The following is a 25,090-nucleotide window of genomic DNA, read 5'->3' as shown; positions in this document are numbered from 1 at the left end:
AGATTTCTGATGTAAAAGTTCAGATTTGACCTTATTCTGCAAAAGTTTTTCCTTAAATTGTAAATTACACCTTAATGCATTTATTTTTTGTTGTCTTATTTGTCTCTCAATGGGTGTAACATAATTAATCAAACGTTGGAATGAGTGTATTTGCATTTATCAAAATTTTAAAAATCTGTGTCTTAGAAATTCAGAGTTATAAACCAGCCAACCTCCTCCAAGCAGGAGTTAATTAAATGTTTTGTTGTTTACTACGTGTTTGGTTTAAAACAGTGTCACATGACTCTTAAGAGTCGTGACTTAATGGTCTAAGATTAATCCTGACCCAGCCCTCAGGTTCAAAGAGATTTTGTTCTTTTCTCTTCGGGAATCATAATCCTGTGAATAAGTAAAGTGATACGTTAGGGGGTTAGCTGTATTCTTCTTGGTGTTAATCCAAGAAATGTGGCCCTTTTTAAGATGACAACTGACATATAAATGGACCCTGAGTTGTTATAAAGCCAGGTGGTTTGTCACTAGGCCACAAACCCAACTCTGAAAATGAAACAAACAGGAAAAGCACTGAAGTGTGGGTTGTTTTTTTTCTGATGAGCCACATTGAGGTGGTTACTACTATTGTTTAAACTCCCATTGCAGATGACATCTCTGCAAAACTCACCTAAGAGAATTCACACTGTATCCGTGATTTACCCTGACGTAACAGGTGTCATCCCACAGTCACCTACATAAGCCTGTTCTCCAGATTTAGTTTCCTATCAGTTGCAGTAGCACATCCTTGTTCTCAGTTACATTGTGCTGGAAAGGGTTCCAGAGCAGGAATAATGAGGATCACTCACAAGCCCCAGTTTCTGGTCTCAGATTCTGCTGTTCTGGGAAAAGTGGTTGGGCTTTGGAATGACTTTTTTTTTCTTTCCACCCCTTATGAATGGGTTTACCTTATGAATGTGCAGTTTGTTTCAAAGCTAGTTAAAGTTAATTGCTGTTTTGAGTAACTGCAACCACTCATTCTGCACAGTAATATCTACTTGAACAATATACTTGATACTTTAATTAGGTTTTTTTAAAGCAAAGCCCAAGTTTTCATTCAGTATTCTTTAGACTGTAACTTAAAACCATACATAAAATATAAGCCAGATCATTTAAATGGCTCTATAGCCACTGTATTTTCTTGTTTGTAACACTATAAACAAAGTATTTGTTTTCTTTCTAACTTTTGCAATAGAAAATAAAATTACCCAAGAAAACAGCCAGACGATACCCAGCATATGAGCTCTATCTCTATGGGGAAGGGAACTACGCTGAAGAAAACAAAAATCTCCTATTGACAGGAATTCCAGTTCTTTTCCTTCCTGGGAATGCTGGCAGTTACAAACAAGGTAAGTGTTTAGCGAAGTTATAAGTATGTTACAAAAAAGGCTCTCACATTTATGCATTATTTAGTTTTCTGTTTGAAATACTATCAGCCAGAGTCATAATGATTGATCATATTATGATATGTGTCCTTGTTAGTCCATGTTTAATTTCAGTCAAAATACATTATTTTTGTTTGAAATCAGTTAAATGTTTAAGGTATAATATTTCTCTGGAGAAAGACTTTAACCTTTGAAAGCCAGAAACAGTACAGTGCTGTAATATGGCAGCACCATACCCTTCCTGTACTTTTGTTTGCAAACATCCAGTTGGTTTTGATTTGAACAATGTTTTGTGCAGTTTATGCCAAATAAGACAAGATCTGAATTTGATTAGAAGAGACTGAACCCTCTGTCATCTGTGATGTGAAGGAATTACATGCTTTAGAAATAAGCAGCATCTTGTGGCTTGCCCTGTAGCTTCATTATTTCCTACTTCTGTATGTAGTGGGGTTTTTTCCTCAGCATCATCTTCTCACTTTACATACAGCCTGCTTTTGTTTCCCAGGTTATTCCTTCTTACACTTCTAGGCTCCAAAGGAAAGGAAGTAATAGTTTTAAAGCATTTTTATTTTTCATTCCATTGTGAATACCAAATTGATGAACATGAAGTTTTGTGTTTCAGGGTTTACTCTGGTATCTGCAATTCCTTCCAGGCTGGGTTTGTCAGACTGTAATTTTTGTTCTCTAAAATGAGCTTTAAAACAGTAACACTCACTGTGTTGGCAAAACAGATGGATGCATGTGGGGAAAACCACCATACTCTGAACCCTTATATCTTACTGTGATAACTTTTCCTTCTATTTGCACTGAACCTAAATTACCTAATTTCAGAGAACCCTTACAGAGTTTTGCTTTTTTTGAGAACATACTCGCTTAGCTTATAGCAACATAAAATATTTTACCAACTTGTACTTTTAGAAAACCCATACAGACTTCCAGGCACAATACCATCCAAAGAAGATTACAGACATAATGGTTATGAGAGATGCCATATGGACTTTTGTAATTGTGGATCAAGTATTGCAAATCTGTGAATGAATGCTGTCTCTAAAAACATGACAGTACATCACTAGGCAGTAAATAGAATGGTACTTTCAAGGCATGTTAGGAATCAAAAGGAAGCATCTGAAGAATAAACAAACTCAGTGAGTAGAAGTACTACATGGTGTGGATATAGTGTGTTGCTTAAGGTTAATAAATATTTAAATATGTATTCTTTGAGTTAGAGAGACTAGCAATAAGTCATATGTGCATTTTACAAAACCTTGTTAAAAAAAAATTACTCAGTGGCTGAGAATATTTTTTGTTTTATTATGGAATTTATGGAAATTCTTATTTTGTTCAGAATTTATTGTCAGATAGCACAGTTTTATACTGTAGACAAATATCAATACTTAGATAAGCAGAGAAGGTGTTGCTATTGCAATTTTATATGGGTTTAAAATATATTCATGTTTGCTGAGCAATGAAGATAAAAGTGCTGCTGCTGCCTTTGCTGGACTTATTTTCATAAAATCATTTAGGTTAGAAAGGGCCTTTCAGATTATCAAGTGCAACCATTAACCCAGCACTGCCAAGCCCATTACTAAACCATGTCCCTAAGGGCCACGTCTACACAGCTTTTAAATGCCTCCAGGGATGGTGAGACCACCACTGCCCTGGGCAGCCTGTTCCAATGCCTGACCAGCCTTTAGGGGAAGGAACTTTTCCTAAGATCAAGTCTAAACCTCCCCTGGTGCAACTCAAGGCCATTTCCTCTTGTCCTTTCACTTGATACTTTGGAGAAGAGGCCGACCCCCCCTCACTGTGACTGCCTTCTGGGAGGTTTGGAATGTGTTACTGGCACTTTTGAAACGTGAATTCATCAGCTTCCATGGGCACTAAAATGAACTTTGTAAAATATACAAAATTCAGACTTTGAGTAAAAGGTGATTTGGGAATGAACCTGAGATTGGGAGAATTTAGATCCTGGGTTCTGTTTAGCAGTCTGTTGCACACTTGCCTTGTGATATTCTTGTGCAATGTTCTTGTTGCTTTTACCATGACCTCCAAGATATAAGGTTGTGATAAGATACTTGATCTTTTAAATACTTTTTAGGTATTTTCAAACCATTTTGAAGGTGGACTTATAGCTTATTTTAGCTATAGATAGAGATTGACTACAAATCAGATTTATAATTTTCATCATGGTGATAATATCTATTGGGGTGCTTGAACGTGCAAAGTACTTCATAAATATAACTGTGCCATTTCAAGAACCTCTCTGAAATTTGTTTGATACCTTAATTTCTGTAGCAGACTTTCTGAGAAGGAAGGTTCTGCAGTTCCCTCAATCTGTTGTACTCTAGGAGAATCTTGCTCCTGTATGCTGGATTTGGGCACACCTTTCTGGCAATCATTAGTTATTTTATATACTTGTGTTTGGGACTTTTCTCTTTTATTTTATTCTTTCCCTACTATACATTTTTATTTTCAACTGTTACTGTTCCCATCCTGCCATGTCTCCATGGAAACTTGGGGACAATTCTGCTCTTGAAAGGCTGTATTAAATAGCAGCCAGGGTTAGACAGGGGAAACAGGTCAGAAGCAATACCCAAACTGAACATTTTCTCCCTCAAGGTTTTAGGTGGAAAAGTGTCACATAGGGTTTGGTTTTGCAATCCCCTTATATGTATTTTGGTGTTATTTGGGAATGTTGTCTTAGAGTTGATGGTCTTCAAAGGAGTTTTAGGAAAACCTAAGTTCCTAGCAGGGGGAATGCCTCTACAGTTGAAATCAAGAATGCTCAGTTTGCCTTCTTGTCTTGGTGGCAGTAAGAAGGTACAAATGAGATGAGAAAACAGCCCTTGGGTGGAGGAACACAATCCTTGATCCTTGTATAAATTTGTATTTGACATAAAATATCCTCGTAGGCAGTGGTGAGCTCAAAGGAGATTGTCTGCTTTTGGGTGTCTTTTGTAAAGGGCTTGAGATGAACAGCGGATTTAATAAAACATTTTTTCTTAATAGATTATATATTTATGTGTTTGTTTACTAAAGATGGTGCTAAGCAGTGACTATGAGACTGTTCTAATTCATGTGGTTTCTTTTCCTAGTGCGTTCTCTTGGCTCCATTGCACTTAGAAAAGCTGAAGATGTTGACTTCAAGTATCATTTTAATTTCTTCAGTGTCAACTTTAATGAGGAGTTGGTTGCATTGTATGGTGGTAGTCTGCAGCGGCAGACCAAGTTTGTGCATGAATGCATAAAAGTAATTCTTAAGTTGTACAGGGTAAGTGGTGACATATGCTGAGTAATGTACTTGCATTTGGAAATGGAATTCTGGGTGCCTTTTCTGCTGGAAAACTGAAGAGTGATGAATAAGGGAGGAAGACTTTATAGTGTGTGTAGATAATTGAAAGTGATAATAATGCAACAGAGATCTGCTTCTCCTTAACAGATTTCTATTGCTTGTGACAATCCCAGAGCTTTGGTTTGGTTCTGTATTGTGTTTCTAAATAAATACCTCCATACATGGTGTATGCTTTTTTCTAGTAGAGATGTAAACTTTTTCTAGCTTATTAAAATATTAATATAGCATTGCCTCAAATCTAGTTTTCGCCAGGAAAGTTCTTTGGTATACTTTGTTCCTAAGAGTCTCAGAGATTAAAATAAGTTTATTAAGTTTACACAGGGTACATAGTATTTCCTCTTGAGCCTGAAACTGAAATTAAGCACATTTTTTGCGACAGAAACTGAATTTATACTCATTTTGTAAACTTGTCAAGTTAATGTTATCCTCGAAAGGCCATAAGTTAATTTTGGGGGAAAAAAATCTCCACCTAATAACCACAGTTCAATGTCAGACAAGTTTCTGACGTGTCTGATTGCTCTTTGCTTAAGGATGGAGAATTTGCACCGACCAGCGTTGCAATAGTAGGTCATTCCATGGGTGGTCTTGTTGCAAGAGCCTTGCTCACTCTGAAGAGTTTTAAGCCTGAACTTATCAACCTCCTCATTACACAAGCCACACCTCACGTTGCACCTGTAATGCCTTTGGACAGATATCTTACTGGTAAGTGTTGCGGGTCATCTGATTACATCTTATTTCTTTATTGTTCCTCTCAAGCACTAATAGGTGAGATTCTTGCAAATCAACAGTAATGGGTGCTGCTTTGTTTACTGTAATTAATCTGTTCCTTTGTCACTCAGGTAGTTGTTAGAGAGCGCCAGGATACTCAAAGAAAGTTGTATTAAATGGATTATGTGGACCTGAGTTTCTGTGCAAGACCTGTAGCTCTCGATAATTTGTAATTTTAATAAGTTGCAGGTCATATTACTAAATTTGTAAGCTCCCCAATGCATGATGTTTTTTCTTTCATTTTTTCTCCCCTCTTTTAAAACTTGAGCTCTGTACTGGCTTTCTTTATCAAATTAATTGCCTAAATAGTGTAATTGTGGTAGAAGTTTGTAAATTTAATGTTTTTCATGCCCGAAGGTGTTGGGGGTAAGAATATTTAATATAGATATAATATTATATTTTATATAATGTATTTGCAGAAAAGGTCATATTTTCTCCTCACCTAAAAAACTATGGCATAAAGAATAATCGTTATGCATGTACTATACACTTCCTGAAAAAGCTAGATTTGATTAAACTGTACTGATTAAATATGTGCTTAGTGATAATTCTGCTGCTACATGTAGATACCGAGAGAAGGAGAAGAGATATTCATTTTCATTATTGTCTGTGACACCCAAGAGGAATGGATTATCTTTAGCTGCTGGATTTGATTTATTGTGCTTGTATTAATTCTCCGTCCTACAACTGATTTCAATGCAATGCTTCTTCCTTGCTGAGTGTTTCTGGACCATGGCTGTCCTTCAAATAAATCTGTGGTTTGCTACTTTTAACAATGTGTGTGTTCAACTGGTATAGAAAGTGTATCTGTCTTTCCTAACTCCTTGGGGCTAAACCAATAATTTTCCTCTCTTATATGAATCAAAAGTACTAATCAGAGCTCAGAATCCTCTAGGGTTGGGAAACTTTTAGCTAAATGTTTATATTGCCTTTTTTTATATGAAATAGGCTTATGGGAAAATTGTGATTGATTTTAATATATTTTATAGATTTTTATACAGCTGTAAACAATCATTGGATGCTAAAGGCCCAAGATTTAAGAAATTTAACTACCCTTTCTGTGGCGGGAGGATTCAGAGATTACCAAGTTCGTTCAGGACTGGCTTTTCTACCAAGATTGAGTCAACATGACAGTGCCTTATCTGTTGTGGTAAAAAAGCAAACTATTTTCTTGGTTTTGCATGGAGCTATGTTAGATAGCCATTTGTGTAATGCATGTTTTGGTGTCTAATTACAGTCTCTATGTGCAGCATATTGTAAATAAATGTGAAAATTCTACACGTGAAAACACAAAGTAGATAGTATGTGGTTATAAGATCATAAATAGTTGATGTAGTATAAATCTACCACTTGGTACCATTTCTTCTTATGACCTTCTTGCACTGTTTCAGCTTCAGAACTTGGGTTTTATTTCCCTGCATTTTTGCGAGAGATCTGTGTGTAGAGACTGGCAGATGTGCAGCACAGAAGTTGAGTTCTTGTTTGATTATAGACAGAGAGCTCTAGCTTGGAGCCTTCTTTTTGTATTTATTGTTTTTCAAAGAATTCAGGAATAGAAAGGATGTAGGGGATCATCAAGTCTAGTCTTCTGCTTTTGCAGGCATCTATCCTTTCAAAATTAATCAAGAGACATCAGAAAGTATTCAGGTTTGTCATTCCATCCCCTCTCCATCAACCTGTTCCCTACCTGTTCTCCCTCAGCATAGGGAGAAAATTTGTAATTTCTAACTTCCTTTTACTGCACAAACCAGTCTTTTAACGCATTTGTTCTGACATCAGCTTGAAATGTTATCTGAAATAGTTGTCATTCCCTTGGTGTTTACCTCCCTGTCTGTTGTACAGAAAGCTGTCTATAAATAGTCTCAGCTCAGATCCTGCTAGGCTAAGAAGATTAACTCTGCATTCCCTTTGTCCTAGTAACCATTCTCTGCATCTGCTCTACTTTCATTTCTCTTGAGTGTTGGTGACCAGAATGTTGCATGAGATTTCATGAGTGGTGGTACCAGTTCTTTGTTTTATTTTGAGGTTGTTCAGTTTGTTTTGTTTTTTTTTCATCCCAGGTGTAATGCATTAATGGTTCATAGCTTCAGGTTGTGCAGATAGGTGATGAACTGCGTTTGTGGGAGGTTTTTTTGATATTGTTAGTCCCTCAAATGCGATATTTGCAATATACTTACACAAATGAATAGCTTTAGACTGTGCAGTTCTTTCTGCATGGTGTTCTGATGCTTCTTTTTATTGAGAATGCCCTTGGTTTTTCTACAGCAGCTTTTATTGGCATGCTTCTATTCTTGTGTGCCAGGATCAATTATTAAAATAATAAGATTAGTCATAGAAGCAATCTTTGAAGAAATTTTGGTAAGTTTCCACCACTCCATAATTTGCCCTTTCACCATTAGTCTCTGCTATCTAACATAGATAACTTGGTCATTTTGTTTTATAATTTCCACTTTAGAAGTGCTTCATTGCTTGTAAGATCTTTGACTGAAGAAGTCATTCTATGGTATCCTAGGCCCTGAAACTCTTAAGATAAACACTGTTCTTTTTAATAATTGCACAAGTATTTAAATAAGGAAGGGAAAGACTTGCTTATAATTTGAAAATGTTGAATACTAACAAAAGATTAACTTTTTTCTTTCCCCAAACAGAGCTCAGCTGTGCCTAGAGCTTGGGCCTCAACTGACCATCTCTCCATAGTGTGGTAAGTAATGGAACAGAGGTTAATTGACTGCCTGTGTATACCTCTGTTCTCTGCTGTTATCACTTTATACCATATTTTAACTTTAGCATAATATTATGGTGATGTCTCTTCTGACCACTTTTATTACCCTGGATATTTCCTTTCTAGATTTAATTTTACTTCTTCTTTCTTCTAGGTGCAAAGAACTGATCCTGGCTACCATCAGAGCTTTATTTGATCTCATAGATGAAAATACAAGGCAGGTCTGTATATGTATTTACCCATCACACTTTCATCCCAGAATGCTTAGTCAGGAGAAATATCTTCTATTATACAGAAAACTCCTTTTTGATTATTCTAAGTCATGCTGAGAAAATTGTTGTCATTTTGTCCCAGTCACTGAAAAATTCTGTGACTTTGTTGTTTGACCAATGTGTCAGAAATAATTAGAGGTTTACTCAGTTTTCATTATTGACTTCTTGATGCTTTATAGCTGCTGGGGTATGGGCCAAACATTTCTTCTAATGCAGCATGTTCAGTTGACCTTGCACCAGGATAAACAAATTTTTTTAGCTATGTAGCTGTGAATGTGATCTCTCAGTGTGTGTTCAAGTCACCTCCTCTGACCAGTATACAAAGGATGAAAAAGCATGTGTGGTGATCATAGTGACCAGCATACATCTGAGGTGGTTTTTTTTTTGAAAAGCCACTTACAAAAATAGAATGCAAGTAAAGTACCTGCACATTTGTGCACCTCCAGCTACCGTTATTTATTGCTTTTCTAAATGAATATCCTACATCTTACTTTTTGAAAACTCTTGGAGGATCTCATATTGTACAATTTTCTTTCTACAATGTTATGCAGTAGTTATCATGAATTGGAATTAAGGCCTAAAGGGTTGAAAATTAATACATTAGAGCAGAGCCTCAGACACAGAGGAGGAAGGACTCTAGTTGTTCTTTTTGAGGCTGTTCAGGGCAGACTTCTCTCGTTTCTCATGTGTACTCATTTTCATGTGTGATTTAGAGAGTCAAAAAAGGGGGTACAGTTGTTCTCTAGTTTACTGACTGTGCTGGAGGGTAAAAATTTTCAGAAATCAGTACTAATGGCCACAATTTTTGAAACAAAAATTAGTCCAGGAAAGTTTGTTTGGGGAAAAACAAAACCAAACCAATGAAACAAAAAAAAACCAAACAAAAACAATCGCATCCCCAAACAAATGCAAATCCTGTTGTAGCTTTACAGCTGTTTGGATGCTTGAAATAGTCAGAAGAGATGTAGAGCAAGCTGGATTTGTGAGCTGAGATTAGTAAACCTAAGTGTGAGAATTTTTCCTAAGCTCTGGCATAAGTGTGTTATTTCAGGAAGAATGCATGTGTGTCTATAGAGAAAGTTCAATAGAATGGTTTCCGTGTGTTAAGAGTAGGTGAGGATATAAAACTTCTGGAAGTTTTAACTATAAACTTGTAGACTTTTTTATGATGTGTAGACTTTCTGTATTGCACTGATTGACTATTGATGGCACTCTTCTGTTCAGGTTATTGAATTTAAAATAGAAAAGGTACTATGTCTTCTCACAATCTCTCCAGCCTTTCATCCACAAAACTATATTGTTTTTGTTAGCTGTGATCATGTGATGATCTTAAATCATACACATTGGTAAAAATTTGGTAATGTGCTCTTTTTTTAGATAACTGAGGATCCAAAGAAGAGAATGTCTGTACTGAATCACCACTTTGTAAGACACCCTGCAAAGATATTTGAGGAAAATCCTGAAGTTTTTACAGAACTCCCAGGTGTGCAGCAGTTTTCTTTTGAATAGGATTCAGTGATACTCCTTTGTTATTAGTTAATTTTCTCACTAACAATGTTTTGGAATACACTTTGTCTTTCTTTAGACATTGCTAAAATGATATGCAGGGTACAGACCTAAATGATCAGTTTTCTTTGGTTTTAAAAGTAAAGAGTTTAAAAGGGGTAGGAGCAAAAATCTGTCACTTTTATATAGCTTGAATTCCGGAGGATGCACAGGAGTCATATTTACACCAGGATGTCCAATAAAAAAATCTCAGGAACTGGGAATAGCTGGATGTCAAAAATACAGTCTCATCTACTCTTACATTCCGTGCTTGCAAGAGGGATAGTAGAGGTGTTATAGAGCTGTTATGTTAGTTTTGTGCTGCTCATGGAAATCCTGAATATTCAATTCTGCTTCATCAATCACTTCCTTTTTGCCATGACCTGGCAGGGTAAGATGGACTGCACACCAAGGGTTTCCTTGTAAATTACCTTCCTGAGAATGGTAGCTAAAAGTGAGAAATTTTGACTGTGTAGAGTCTTGGGAACTAAATACAACTTTAGTAGGGCACAGCTTTATTCCTGGTTTTGCTGACCTGGGCTGAACCATTTTATGAAAACGATTTTATTTCAGGGATTTTCTCAATGTAAGACACTGCAGAAATACTAAAGTAGTTTGTACTTTGGCATCCAGATTTGGCCACCTTTTATAAGAAGGGATTTAGGCATTGGCATATACTGAAGTGAGTATGGAGTGGAAGACCACCAAAGTGGTTAGTCCTGGGGCATAGGAGGCAGGGGAAAGAGGCTGAGTTAACTGCAGTTTTTCACCCTAAAGAGAATGCTGAGGGGAATCCTGTTGCTGTCTTCAACTACCTAAATGAAAGACTGGAGAGAAGATGAAGTTAGATTTTTCTTGGAGGTGAACAGTGATAGTACAATAGGCAGTAGAATCCTGTTGCAATAAGAGACATTCCAATTGGATGTTAGGAAATAGTACTTCACCCAGGAAGGTGGTCAAACGAAGAGGTGCCCAGAGAGGTTGTGAAACTGATTTTGTTTCTTTGTTCACCTTTTTTGGGGTCAGTTTTTAGCAGTAAGGAGGAATAAGTTTAAATTGGATTTCATGTTGGCATCTTCCTTATTCGTGCTGAGCTCTTGACACTTCGTGGAATTTCTGTGGTGGACTTGTTACTCTAGTTACATGGAAGAAAGACATTAACCTTCTTGCATGACAATTGACATTGTTTGTATCTCTGATCTCTTCATTATTCTGTCTTACTCTTTTTCCCCAGACATATCTTTGAACTGCTACAGTTTTCCGTACATGTTATTCACTTCATTGCTGATGTGCTTCTGCACAGCCTGTATCAGTTTTAAAAGGGCTGACAGGAACAAAGACTGAGTCTGTAGTTGACTCAGCTTTAATCAGTCACCCTGTAATTACATTAGTAACATTCAGTTTGTTTTGTTGCCTTTCGATCTTTGTTTCAAGATCCGTAGGGTTTTTATTTTACAATTTGTATTTAATAACAAGATCTTAGGATTTTGCTGTTTCCTGTGAATTTGGTGATAACTGTTGCATGTCATTCTAAGCAGTAGCAATCCTCAGTGTTGGTTAGAACTTATAAAGTTTATGTCCATTTATGGATAAGAGATAAGACCTTGGTAATAAGTAAAATATAAGATTTTGGATAAAAGGATAATAGTTCCTGCAGTGTGGCATATAAAAACGTGTTTTTTGTAGGAATTTTCATGTGGATTACAGTCAAAGCCTCAAAATGGACTTATTCAGTTTACAATGTAAGTAATGTTTTTTCCTCATTGTGTTTTTATATTTATTTTGGTGTTTTTTGTTTGTTTTTTTAACTAAAGAGCTTTTTTTTTTCTTTTAAGGATTCTGATGGAAAATATTTCACATTTCCTCTTGCAACCCACAGAAAATCATACAGTCATGTTTACTGTGAAAATAGTATGTTGGTGAGAAAATACTTCTTTCATGTCTGGAGTTTGTTTGTAAAGCTGTGTTTTTTTTAATTTATATTTGCTGCAGTTTTAAGATAGTTTAACGGACAGTTGTTGAATTGCTGACATCCATTTACATTCACAGCTTAATGCATTGTGTAAGATGTACTACCTGTTGTAGCATGTCACACTTGGTGTTCAAGATCTGAAACTTTCAATGCCACCTGAACCTCAAATGTTTTATATTTGACTCCTGTGGTTAGCTCTAGATTACTTGGTCCTTTACTGTAGTGCAGTTCTGTATTGATGGTTTTGAATGAAGATGCTGTTTTTTAGTACTGCCATGTTTTTGCCATACTTCTAATTTGGGAAAGTTATTTATAGGTTTGCTTTCCCACAATACAATTAAAGTGAGTCTGCAAGGCTACAAATGTCTTTCACTAAGCAGTGGAAGAGAATGGAAGGCAGATGAGGAAACAGCACCATCTCCATTGTCTCCTGTTGAGAGGAGACACCATAATATGCAGCTCTTATATTTTTAGTTCAAGACACAGGCATTCAGCCAAAATTTTTTAAAATTTTTTTTACAAGAATTAATTTAATCTCTTGACAAACTGAAGGTGGATAAATATTCTTTTCAGAATTTACATATTTTAGATTAGTGGCAAGAATATTGACATACTTTCCTGTTCCATCCTGCCTGTCCCTGTTGCCACTCCTCCCCTTAGCAAATACCACCATTGTGAAAAATGATTGTCTGTCCTTGGTGCTTTTCTAATGGTCCTTCTCAGTGGCACTTCAGTGTTTACCTGTATGTTGTAATCTTAGTTGTACTTTAATAAGATAACTTTGGATACAGTGTCTTGAAGACAGGGTTAGTACAACTTGAGGAGGAGGAAGGAGGTAGAAAACGATATCTGAGATCCTTGCATCATGGTGCTATTGCTTCAGAACAGTTAAATTCTCAAGAGAGGGAGCAGTAGAACATGAAATATCTAAAGTATTCCTCTACTACTTAAAATAGTGCCTTGAGACATTTCTTTAAGTTAGAAGAGATAAAGCATGATATGTAAGATGGGTATTTTTTGAAGAGAAATTCTGAAAGCTTGTTTGCTTAACCTTGTATTTATTCATAAATAGAAATGGTGGCCAATTGAAGTTATTTAAAATGGTTCCTAGAAACCCCACCACTCAGTCTTATGCTTCACCTTTCCATCGTTGTAATTGTAATTGCAAGATTATGATATCAGACTTTTAATGGAGGATATCACTTGGTGTTAACACAGAAGTCTGACTTCATTGTGAAATGGAAAAAAGATAGGTGAATATCTTTCATTCTAAATAACTGAGGAAATCTGAGAGAGACTGTTTTTATAATCACCTTTACTGTTATGCTTCAGCATTTAACATCCTTATGAGAGTTTGGTCACTGTAGTGATAGCTGCTGTGGACACACTGAATAGAAAAGGAGTGAGACAAAGGTGAAAGTTTGTTCTCTTTTTAGTAAGTTAATTGCACCAAGGTTCTGCTGCCAGAGACAGTTGCTGATATCTGGTATGCTGAAATATTTAGCATGTAGAAACTTTGGAGATTATCAGCAACTTTAACTCCTGCATTGTTTAGAGTAAAGAATTGGTTATTTTCAATATATTTATAAATGCAGTCACATATAGGTAATGTACTGTTTTATGGTATTGACCTTATAGGACACAAGTAGTTGGATTTATGGCTGCCTGAACAGTAATTCATCGATGTGGTGAGTATAAACAGTTCCTGTTCTTTATTCAAATAGATCTTGTGAGATTGTGTTTGAATTTAAAGCATATAAATATCCTTTGTAGGAAGGAAGAGATTGGGAAGTAAAATTGTTATCATAAAGAATTTGTGCTTTCTTTTCAGCAAGAGAACAGGAAAGATAGGTTTTCTCAAAATAGGTGATCTTTTTCTTCATTAAGTTGCATTTTTGACCTTCATAGCAGTGAGAAGTCATTCCTGATGGTCTCTTGTGGACAATACATGCTGTCCTGGATTTCAAAATTATGGAGCTTGTAGCATCTGGATGGTTCTGGTAGCTGGCTGCATGGTGGCACTCCAGGAGTTGCAGTCAATGGCTCCATGTCCAAGTGGAGGATAGTGATGAGTGGTCGATATTGGAACCAGCACCTTTTACCATCTTTATGGGCAACATGGACAGTGGGATTGAGTGCACCCTCAGCAAATTTGCCAACACCACCAAGCTGTGTGGCGTGGTCAACATGCTGGAGGGATGGGATGCCATCCAGAGGGACTTGGACAGGCTTGAGGGGTGGGACCCATGAAAACATCATGGAGTTCAAAAGGCCAAGTGCAAGGTCCTGCACCTGGGTCAGGGAAATCCCAACAGAAGTACAAGCTGGATGGTGAATGGATCGAGACAAACCTTACGGGAAAGACTTAGGAGTGTTCATGGACAGGAGGTTCAAGATGACTCTGCAATGTGTGTTTGCAGCCCAGAAAGCCACCCACGTCCTGGGCTGCATCAAAAGCAGTGTGGCCAGCAGGGAGGTGATTCTGTCCCTCTACTCTGCTCTTGTGTGACCCCACCTGGAGTGCTGTATCCAACTCTGGGTCCCCAAACACATGAAAAATGGTGACCTGTAGGGATGAGTCCAAAGGAGGGCCACTAAGCTGTTCAGAGGGCTGGACCACCTCTCCTATGAAGACAGGCTGAGAGAGTTGGTATGTTCAGCCTGGAGAAAAGAAGACTTCAGGAAGACCTTATAGCAGCCTTCCAGTACCTAAAGAGGGCCTACAAAAGAGCTGGAGAGGAACTCAATGTACTTACATACACACCATGTTAGAACTGCTGCAAGCTCTTTAGCAGCTAACACAATTTTTGATTTATGTGGTATATTTTAGATGTTCCCATAGGAAGAATTGGTACTTCTGATGTTTCAAAGGTGATAATAAAACTGCATATTAATTTCATGCCAGTGCTATTTTTAGCTCATGAAGAGTTTTCATTTTGTGTCTGAAGTTACATGGCTGATAATGGCTATGTGTTTTGTGTATGACAGAGTTGGAGCTTTGTTGAACTTGTTTTTACAAAACAAGATTTGCACTATCTGAAATCATATAGTTTGATAAATTACTATGATAGCTAACTGCAGTACACCCAAACTTGTTCTCAATTTAAAATGTAAATCCAGAGAGAGGGAGGGAGAGAGAGAAGCTGGTATGTTAATCTCTTGCCATAATGTAGGGCCTGCATAATGAATATGCTCATCCTTTAATGTGCATGGATTTTTACAGCCTGGAAGCTACTGATCTGTCCTGGAGAGCTGAGTTACTTCCAACCACCAAGGTAAGTATTGTACGTAATTTGTAGGAGGGAGAAGTGCTTTGGGGAGTAGTTGCAAGTCATAAGGGAAGATCTGTTCTGTTTACAGCACTGGAACATGCAGTTGTATTCCAGAGGAAGGGGTACAACAGGTAGAAAACTGGCAAGGAGCAAAGCTAAGGTGTATGTTCAGTAATGGCTTTTTTTTTCTTTCCTTCTGTTTCTTTTTTTCTTTCCTTTTTAAGGTTGTAATGCTGAAACTTCAGGACTATCCTTCCTTGTCCCACATTGTCATTCAGGTACCAGCTGCAGTTGGCAATAAGGTAAAAAATTATGGCATGCAGAAATTGCTTGCTTAGTGTGTTCATAACTCAGGTGCTATGACAGAAAGAAAAGGAAGTATATTAAATTTATGCTAAGCTACTTTGAGAAACCGTAGACCTACACTCCACTGTGGTTTGAAGGTAGCTTTTGTTATCTTCTGAAAGCTCAGAAACGCTCCATTTGATAAAATACCAAACACAAGGAATGAATAGCACTTGAAACATACAAAGCAACAGTTCTCAAATCAGTTTTTAAGGACTTCTTGTTGTAAATTCTAATGGTTTGTTTTTCTTAATATACTGTTCACATTCCTGAATATTTATGCCTTTGAACAGTCATTTTTCTTATCCAGGGTAGCAGAGAATACATATATAATTGAAGATATCACATACGGATTCTGGGGAGCATAGGTCAGATACCTCTGCAAGCTCTGAGACCACAAATAATGTGGTAGACTGAGGTGTGCATAGTTTAATAGTTCTGAGTTTCACAAATGGGTTGAATATCTTTGCATCAAGAGCTCCCAGAATCCCAGTAAGAGGAACACTTTTAGTGAATCTAAACAGACTTTGCATATTACCCAGCTGGGTCTGGCAGGCCTTTCCAGTTGGTCCTAAAAATGGCAGAACACTGCACTTGAAGAATTTCTAGTCTAAGTAGATCTGACATTCCTTTCTGTGACACAAATACACTTTCTGCGTCTATGGTTTATAATCTGTGACCCAAGAAATTATTCACAGCTAAAACGAGTTTATTGTTCATCTGTGAGTGTATCTTCACATAGTTATGACAGGGACATCTTGCAGTTGAATTAGTAATACACAATGTTGGGGGTAAGCAAAGATAGAACAGAGATCACTTGTGAAATGTAATGGGCAAGTACAAAGATGTTGTAGTCCTGTGCTTAGTTTAGATCTGTTTTCAATATCCTGAATTGCAGTATACTTTGGGCTGTGAATTCTTCAAAGAGGATTCCAGAACAGTACAGCTTCCTGTGACACATCTTTTTTCATTTGGTAAGTACAGGATATTACTTTTGAAAGAAATTGAAAACTAATATTACTAACCTTTGGGTAATAAACTTACCTAAAAATTTCATGTTGGAGGTTTTTGGGGGTTTGTTTTTCACTAAAGTTAATACTACTTTTGTTAATAACAGACAAAGAAATAAGAAATATGGGGGTTTTGACTAACAGATGTAAAAGCACATAGGTCTCCTGGGGAAAAAAATCTGAAGATGTGATGAGTTCTCAGATAATTTTATCTGATAAGTGAAAATACTAAATCCTTTACAGGGCTTTCTTCAAGCAAAATTCTATTAAATGCAACTGGCTTACTTTACAATGTACAGCTCCAGCACTTCAACCAGGTAAGAATGCTCCCTCATTTTTAGAGCTAATGTAACCACTGTCAGGAGAATGTGACTAACTTATTTTTTTTTTATTATCTAGATATATCAAGCTTTCAAAATTTATATAGAGAGCCACTGCCAGTCAGTCAAAGGTAAATATACATCTTCTAAAGTATAAATTTATAAAACAAATTCTTGGAAAGTTTCAAGACTGAAGCTGGTAGAAACTGAAGTCCTCTCATGCAGTGAGGTTTAGGCAGTAGTGTTATAATCTGCTCAAATGTCTCTGCTAATATCTCTCACTTCCCACTTTTTAAGAAGGATAGCTCAAAAAAATTGAAAAATCAGTCCTCTGATGTTTGTTTTTCTTACTTCTCAGCAAAGGGAAGTTGAACTTCCAGCAGGATTCTGCATTATGTTGAAAGTGTTCCTCAAGAAAAGCGCATTTGGCGACGATTTTTATTTGCTAATTATGGAACTCAAGTTTGAATGCTGAGCTACCTAAGCTTAAACAGGATGGGTTGCTAAAGGACTCTGTTTAAAAAAAAAAAAGTGATGGATTTCATTAGATTAGGGTTTCAGTTTCGTATTGAAATGCAGAAGTTTTCTCATAACTGTCAGTCCTTTGAACATCGCTGTCTCTCACTGACTTGTCCTGTAACAACCTGAGTTAAAAAATGTCATTTTTGTTTCCTGCTAACTGCACTGATCTGCATTGCAGTATCAATTGCAATGTAACTGCAAGCCCAGTGATTTGGTATGCCACCTTTGTTTTACTGAAATTGTAGTTTTTACAGACAGTTGCCACATCTCGTTTGTAATTAATTTTATATTTTTCAATTCTCTTCCATTTCAGAAAGAAAACCTAGTGTTTACAGACTTCATATACCCTGGTCACATGAAGACTCAATAGTTGTAGCAAAGTAAGAAATTTGCACTTGTTGAAAACTAAGGCATGTTTGGCTTTTTTTTGGTTATAAGGGCAACAATTACCATTTAAATTGCTGTTTCAGAATCCCATCTCTTACTGAGATTTCTGCAAAGCTGCATATTGCTCAGCCTCAAAATGACAGCAGGGCTCCAGAGTTAAATATCTACTCTTCCTCAGACTGTCAGTATGAAGTGAGTAATACAGTGTTATTTTATAGCTAGTTTGCATTGCTGTATAATTTATGCCTAATGTAGTTTTTTAAAACATGTAGCTAATTAATCAAAATAAATAATAAGCAAATCTAAAGATGGGCTGTTTGACCTTTTTGTAAATGTATTGTTACAAGTATTTTGCAACTGCGGAGTAGTATTGAAAGTTGGACTCTAAGCAAAACTTTAAAGCATTTGTTTTTAAAAAGTCAGTAGTAAGGTGGTGTACATTTTAGTTGTGGGATTGCTGTATTCTAATACTTGAGTTAGCTTCTTAAAAATTGAAGTATTTTGTACTTATGCTTACCATTGTATAAAATATTTGTTTTTTTACCAAGGTAATTCTGAAGACGTCACTTCCACAGGTTCTTGGGCAAGTAAGAAAGCCTAAATTGTTTTTTATGTCAGTAGCATCTATAGAAATGTTTACTTCTTCCCTTCTCTGCTGTGGGTACTTCAGATTCCTTCGTGATGCCACGAGGAACACTAACTACTCAACGATCCTTTGGCAACCTTGTCACTTGGCAGGGCACCCCATCTGGAAAAATGTCAGGCCTCAGTTTTCAGAGGATTAGAAAAGCACTCTAGCTCTAAAGAGCTGCTGTAAATGTGGAGCATTTCGCTTGGTGGTTAGCTCAATATCTCTAAAGGGATGACACTACAGGTCACTTTAACTTTCTTGTCTGATGAGTCAGTAGTGTTAAAACTTTAAAATACATTTGGCATCAATTAAAAGTTAGGGGAAAAAGTCTGAGTAGATCCATATGCTCCTTTTCAACAAATTTTCTTCGGTTATCAATGAAGAATACATTTCAACATGGGTATCAGTAAAAATAGACCAGCCATCTGCAGTTTCCTGGGTCTAAAAAGTAATTAATTTGCAAGCACCTAAGTGTAGTGCTGGAATATTACTGCCAAGGTTCTCTCTTTGAATCTATGCATTTATGTGAACGACTTCTAATGTTGTTGTTATTTTAGAAGAATTTATGTGCTATTTGTATATTAATCATGACTCAGGAGACTGGAAGCCAATTAATACAGACATGTAATTGCTTCTAAAAATTCTTTACCTAAAAACATATCTAACTATATGTAGATTTTGCTTGGAATGTGGCCTTTTAATTTTTTGAAACTTATTTTACTGAAATGTATGATACTATATTTTTTTAATATTTGTCTTGACTGGGAAAAAATTGTTTATAGTTTGGTCATTTATCAAAACATGTTTGATTAAGCCATTTATAAAAGATTCTAGTATTTTCCATATGTAATATTAATTGCTGATGGAGTTTATAAAATACTTATGCATAAAGAGGAGAATCTGTTTGAATCTTTTAAGAAATATTTTCTAATTGCATTATCATCTTGACTTCATGATAATATTTATGTGTGTGTTTTTTAATATATTTTTGTAGATAGTTATCCTTATATCCTTGTCTTTCAGATAGTAAGGTTCCATGCTGGTGCTTTTCCTGTCTATATTGTCTCTAATATTCTTCTTACTTATGGAGGACAATTGAGCACATTGAGATCAACAGGTAGCTTTCTAGAAATTTATTTTTTTTTCTGTCACAAGTGTTTTTAGAGCAATTACTTAATCAATTTACCAATGAAAGACCAGCTAGTTGTGAATTTTTTAAGCTAAGTGTCATTCAACTTATGCAAATACTTGGATCTATGCTCTTTGGTTTTGGTTTTGTTTGCTGGTAGGTCTCCAAGGTTGTGTTGTAGCAGAATATTTCCTTATTTTATTCTGCAATCCCTTCTTCATGAATTATTTGTCTTGCACAGTATTTTTGCATTAACAGAAGTCTACTTAAAAATACATTAAAAAGTTTAAAATATATTGTTAGTATGCAGAAACCACTTTATTTCTTGCATGAAGATGAGATTTGCAGAATAACTTTGAGCCATGTCTTCAGACAAAATGCATTTTTATTAAAATTCAGGTGGTGTTTGTAACAAACTCCATAAATGTCTCTAGAAGCTCTTGTGACTTATTACCTAATGTGAGTGATCCAGTGAATAAGGGCCTTGGTGATGAAGTATGCAGACTTGCAGTACTGTTACAAGACATGGTTATCTTTTAAAGTAAACTTTCAAACCGTTGTCTGAATTTATTTTTGTTGTGAGTGATGTTTGTTAAAGTTCATGACATAATAGTAACCACAGATACTCTCTGTTCTTGATTCTAGGACAGTGTTCAGACTTTTCCCTTGAACTAGTTAGGACAGCTAAGCCCTACAAAGTAGAACCTCTTATAAGCATTGTTGTGTTTCTGCAGGGGTGAGTCTGCATCATTTATTTATTTATTTATTTAAAACAGTTTCAAAAACAGAAGTTTCAGTAAAACTATTGCTGGGGAGGAATATTATTTTATCTCTAGTTGTTGTGAACACCTGACTGTGACTTTGTTTGAAAGGCTGTAGTAGGAGGAATAGTTGATAGGTATCTTACTGTAACACAGTTGGAAGTGATAAATAATACTGCTTTCATGTTTTTGGCAGGTTTAACTGGTTTAGAGAGATATGGGAATCACTGTCACTACCAGAGGTGGATGCTGCTGTACTGAGTAGTCAGGATGCATGGTTCCCCCTTGTGTCCCTGATTCTATTTCTTTTTGGGACAGGCATTGCCTACTGGAGTGCAGTATTTTTCTCTACGTCTCTGAGACTCTTCTCTTCATTATGGTTAACTCTGATGAGGTAAAACAGCATGATGTCATATAATTATGTTCTTTTAGATGACTTTAACCACCTCTGTTTCCTTCTGTGTGAATGTCTGGGCAGATTGAACTCTGCAATGTAGTTAATATGTGATTTTAGACATCTGGGTTTGTAAGTGTTAAGAACTAAAGGAATATGATGATTGCCTCCTACTCCTTATTCCACATCTTCAAAAGAGAACATAAATGGCTTTCTTGTTACCTTCACCAAATGTTATAAAGGTTTTCAGTTTGGTTTTGAAGATAACTTGTAGTGGAAAAGAAAGCAAATGAACTATTCCATTTTCAGCAACTCAAGGAAAAAAGGTATATATTTAGAAAAGGGACTATAGTCTTAGAATCCATTCCTCATTAGTGATATTGGATCAACTGCATTAAATAATACAAGCAGGTTTCTAAAACAGAAACTTCTTGAACATTCATTTTACTCTACAAGACTGTTTAATTATATAGGTATGTCTAAGAACACTGGAGTGCTTTTGGTTGTACAGATGAGTATTCAAATATGAAAGTGGTTTTAAAAATGAAAGGAAAATAAAGAGATTTTGAGAGAGTAAGTTAGTAAATTGAATAACATGCTTCTCTGAGGTTATAGTTTTTGTGGCTTGCATGTTCTGACATAGATAACAGTCCTCATTTCGATTTCAGCCAAATTGTCTCCAGAAGGCTGGTTGGGATGCTCTTTAAGTAAATACCCACTAAATGATCTCTTTCTTCTTTTAATCACTAGCACTTCTGGTCTTATTTGACCAAATAATAGATGTGGGTTTGGCTATTTTTTCTCTGCCATTTTGTTTATAAATTACAGTGGATGTTTCAGTATTAGTTTTTAGTGACAAATTAATGAATTTCTGAGTTTGAAGTTATTCCTATTAAATTTTAAGGGTTTTACCTCAATTCCTACTCTTTTCATTAAAGCTTTTGATTTCTCAACCCTGAGAATGCCTTGGGCAGAGGCAGGAAAATGAGATTTTGTGTGACTACTTGTAAGTCAGCTGGTTCATTTTTAAATTCTAGTGCCTTACACAGTTCTGGTACCTAACATGGTTTTGATCTACTCCTGAATTCCTTGATAAAAACCTCAAAAATTATTTTCTGTAAATCTCTCTGAAGTAGATAACATTCACTTGAGTTTTGCTTAGTGTTCATTTGATAAGAAGGCTTTTCTTGCAAAGTAGTTTATGTAGCAGTTGTTAGATATGTTTAAATTTGTCTAACTTTATTTTTCCAGTGTTAAATCAATATTCAGGAATATTTTTTTCTTTTCAGTCATTCAAAAAACAGAATTATTCTTTCATCTTTTTAGGTCTGATGTCGTTACAACAACATAACAGTAATTTTCTTTCTTTTTTTTTTTTTTTTTTAGACCTACTGTACTGCAAAAAGATAAGTTGATTACACCTCGAAGACTCTGTGGGGTGTTATCTCTTGCTTTGGTTAGCTGGACAACTTGTGGTGCATTTGCTGTATTCCTTATTTATCTTCAGTACTTGTTTAAGGTACTGAAAGGCTAAACATTCTGAATTTGTAACTGGATTGAAAATTTTATATGCTTTGAATGAACCCCATATTAAAATCAAAAATCCAAATTACCATTTTTCATATATTAATGTTCTTATTCTCATACTTGAAATAGGTATTTTTTTAATGTAGTGGAGTGTAAACAGAAACAACTGCTTTGAAGAGAAACTTTAACAAAGGGAGGACTTGAAATGATATGTAGAATATTTTATACTTTTCATAAATCTTTATGGAGTAAAAGGAAGGAGGGTAGTGCCCCAAAGACCCATATTTAGTCCTTGCCATTCAGTTTCCATGGTCTTCCTTGCATCAGAGCCTCTAACTCCTCTGATTCACCCTATGGTTAAATAGCTGTTAAATCAGCTGCTGTACTTGGTTCCTAGGGAAACAGGGGAGCATGGATCTGGGAGCAGGGGCACAAAGCAGAGCAGCTTTGGTGGTCTGGAGCAGGCAAGTGGCAGCTGAAAGCACAGCCTGAGGAACAGCACTAACTCAAATTGAACTCCATGTGGCATAAGGTTCTGCGAAGACTGTTCCCATGCTGACATAACTCCCCCATCTGCAGTGCATTTCTGACATGGAACTTCTCCTATATGACCTGTTTAGGTTTCTGCAGAAAGTAAAGTAGAAATAAATTAGCAGGAGGTGAGGAATGTGCAGGTTTCCCACTCTGTCAAGCACAGTAGAAAGAGAGAAAGCAGAGCAGCCTGTTTTCTCTCTGTGCTTGGAAATTCCTCCTTAATAGAGCACTTTGGATGCTGCTGATAAAGACAGAGGGAACTCTTGCACTGCAGCTCTCTTGGGGCCCTAAAATCATCTAGCTATAAAAAAAGAAGTAAAAATAATGTCCTCCTTTTTTTTTTCTATACTACAGCTTTTTGTGAAGAAACATTACTAAAAACTGAGCTCTTTATCTTGCAGGTTATAAAACTGCATGTGAGTGTAAGAGCAGAACAAAACAAGCTCAACAGGGTAAGTCTGTTTCCTGCTTCTGTTCCAAACTAACACCAAAAATTGTTTGGCAAACTTATGCATTATGAATTGGTAGTAATAGGTTGTGCTGTGATGACTGGATGAAACATAGTTTAAAAAACCAGAAAAAGTTGTTGAAAGTTTTCCTTGGGTTTCTTTGAGTGGATTTTTTTGTGTGTTTCTTTTTCAATCCTCTCCTTTCATTTTCATATAATTTTGTTTTGTTTCATTTGGGGGGGGGGGTGTTCTGTCATTGGAAGTTAGTATCTGCCTACTCATTAGTTCATCTTTGCTACTTATTCCCACAGCTAATATTTTACTCCCAGTTACATTACCTCCTATATCTTTTCTGTGAATGATCATTTGTGATTTTTCACCCACATACTTTATTACTCCTTTTATCCTGTTCTTCCCCCTTCCAGGAACTCCATTTCTTATCACTGCATTGGTGTCAGGGCATCTCCATGCTCCATTCTTTTCTTCCACAGACATCTAAACTCATAGTGTATGAGAAATTTCTGGTTAAATTTAGATGCTTTAAAATTGAACTATCGAATTTCACTTTTGATGGCTTTTTGAGGCTTAAATTGCAAATTTTCTTCCTAATCAGAGCTGGTGTGATACTGTTAGGATTTTTTTTTTTTCTATCCTCTTTCCCCAGCATGGGTTCTTACAAGCCTGTGCACATTTTTATGACTTTCTGTCTTTTATTTTCAGGATTCAGACCACTCAAAAGAACCTTCACAGAACTCCAGTATAAACACAGTCAAACCCCAGAGTTCGATGGACAGTGTTCCAGAAGCAAGCCACCCTCTTGCCAACAGTACAACAATTGCTGAAGCTGTTAACAGTCTTAAGATGCATGTTACAATCCTCAATTTATTCACGTGGATTGTGCTGCTCAACTCGCCATCTTTAATTTATTGGCTAAAAAATCTTAGGTAAAGTCTTAAATTGTCACTAAGGTGGAAGAAAGGAATACGAACCTTTGAAGAGTATAAAAATTGGAAATGTTTCTCTTTACATTATTAGCTACCTTATAGTTTCAAATATTTCTGTTAATTGTTATCGTCTTCTCTCTGCAATCTGGTTTGTGCTGTGGTGTAAGTAGGTGTTAAAGGAATCAGTGATATATAGAAGAAAGTAGTGATTCAGAAATGATTTAAAATCAGGCTCTGATGCTATATGGATTTCATGTATATTTGTTATCAGCACATGCTTGTTCCCAATGTAGATATTATTTGGTAACCTAATTTGGAAGTAACAAGCTTTTTAAACCGTTTCTTTGCAGGTACAGTGTTAGACTTGAGCCTGATCCATGTAGATCTACAGCTATTATCATCATATGCATTTTAGAAATTCTAATGAATTCAAGTACTTCTGAAGTGAAATCAAGGTACTACAGCCTAATCTTTAGTTTTGTTTTCCTGCTTCTTTGTTACTTACCATTTGTGTGGTAAAAAATTTATGCTGTACAGACCTGTAATTGTTCAGCCCATGTAGAGATTCAGGAACTCGTGGTAAATCCAAGACCAGGTAAAATATATGCAAATTACCTCTAGTTCAGCTAAGTGGAGAAAATCCTTTGTATTTGCCACATAGAAATAAATTAGTCATGTACTGTCTAAGCAGTTGATTGCATAACTTCTTCTTACTGTGACTTTTTAATTCATGATTCATTGAATCCTTTCAAATGTTACAGAATACTAATACATGTAGCAATTATTGTCAGAAAGTTACAAAGAAAAGTGAATTCTAAAGCA

The 25,090-nt window shown here is 36.1% G+C and overlaps 1 protein-coding gene across 3 annotated transcripts in view; it reads left to right on the top strand.

The window, feature by feature from the left end:
* PGAP1 (post-GPI attachment to proteins inositol deacylase 1) overlaps positions 1-25,090 on the top strand; it is a 29,872-nt gene that overhangs the window by 3,074 nt on the left and 1,708 nt on the right. For 2 of the 3 annotated variants that reach the window (XM_032693988.1, XM_032693989.1), the window contains exons 2-26: positions 1,223-1,376; positions 4,508-4,683; positions 5,295-5,466; positions 6,522-6,682; positions 8,181-8,233; positions 8,409-8,475; positions 9,904-10,009; positions 11,758-11,813; positions 11,907-11,990; positions 13,682-13,731; positions 15,267-15,318; positions 15,540-15,617; positions 16,559-16,634; positions 16,914-16,987; positions 17,070-17,121; positions 17,826-17,892; positions 17,983-18,091; positions 18,448-18,486; positions 19,554-19,647; positions 20,305-20,395; positions 20,617-20,814; positions 22,201-22,333; positions 23,277-23,327; positions 24,045-24,268; positions 24,619-24,723. In XM_032693988.1, the coding sequence (XP_032549879.1) occupies positions 1,223-1,376; positions 4,508-4,683; positions 5,295-5,466; positions 6,522-6,682; positions 8,181-8,233; positions 8,409-8,475; positions 9,904-10,009; positions 11,758-11,813; positions 11,907-11,990; positions 13,682-13,731; positions 15,267-15,318; positions 15,540-15,617; positions 16,559-16,634; positions 16,914-16,987; positions 17,070-17,121; positions 17,826-17,892; positions 17,983-18,091; positions 18,448-18,486; positions 19,554-19,647; positions 20,305-20,395; positions 20,617-20,814; positions 22,201-22,333; positions 23,277-23,327; positions 24,045-24,268; positions 24,619-24,723 (2,522 nt within the window). Of the gene's footprint in view, positions 1-1,222; positions 1,377-4,507; positions 4,684-5,294; positions 5,467-6,521; positions 6,683-7,299; positions 7,891-8,180; positions 8,234-8,408; positions 8,476-9,903; positions 10,010-11,757; positions 11,814-11,906; positions 11,991-13,681; positions 13,732-15,266; positions 15,319-15,539; positions 15,618-16,558; positions 16,635-16,913; positions 16,988-17,069; positions 17,122-17,825; positions 17,893-17,982; positions 18,092-18,447; positions 18,487-19,553; positions 19,648-20,304; positions 20,396-20,616; positions 20,815-22,200; positions 22,334-23,276; positions 23,328-24,044; positions 24,269-24,618; positions 24,724-25,090 lie in introns of those variants that run through there. The other variant, XM_032693991.1, reaches the window with a different exon arrangement.

Source organism: Chiroxiphia lanceolata, chromosome 7, assembly GCF_009829145.1.
Source record: "Chiroxiphia lanceolata isolate bChiLan1 chromosome 7, bChiLan1.pri, whole genome shotgun sequence".
Classification (NCBI taxonomy): domain Eukaryota; kingdom Metazoa; phylum Chordata; class Aves; order Passeriformes; family Pipridae; genus Chiroxiphia; species Chiroxiphia lanceolata.
Note: the sequence above shows the minus strand (reverse complement) of the source record. Positions and strands in the feature narration are given on the sequence as shown.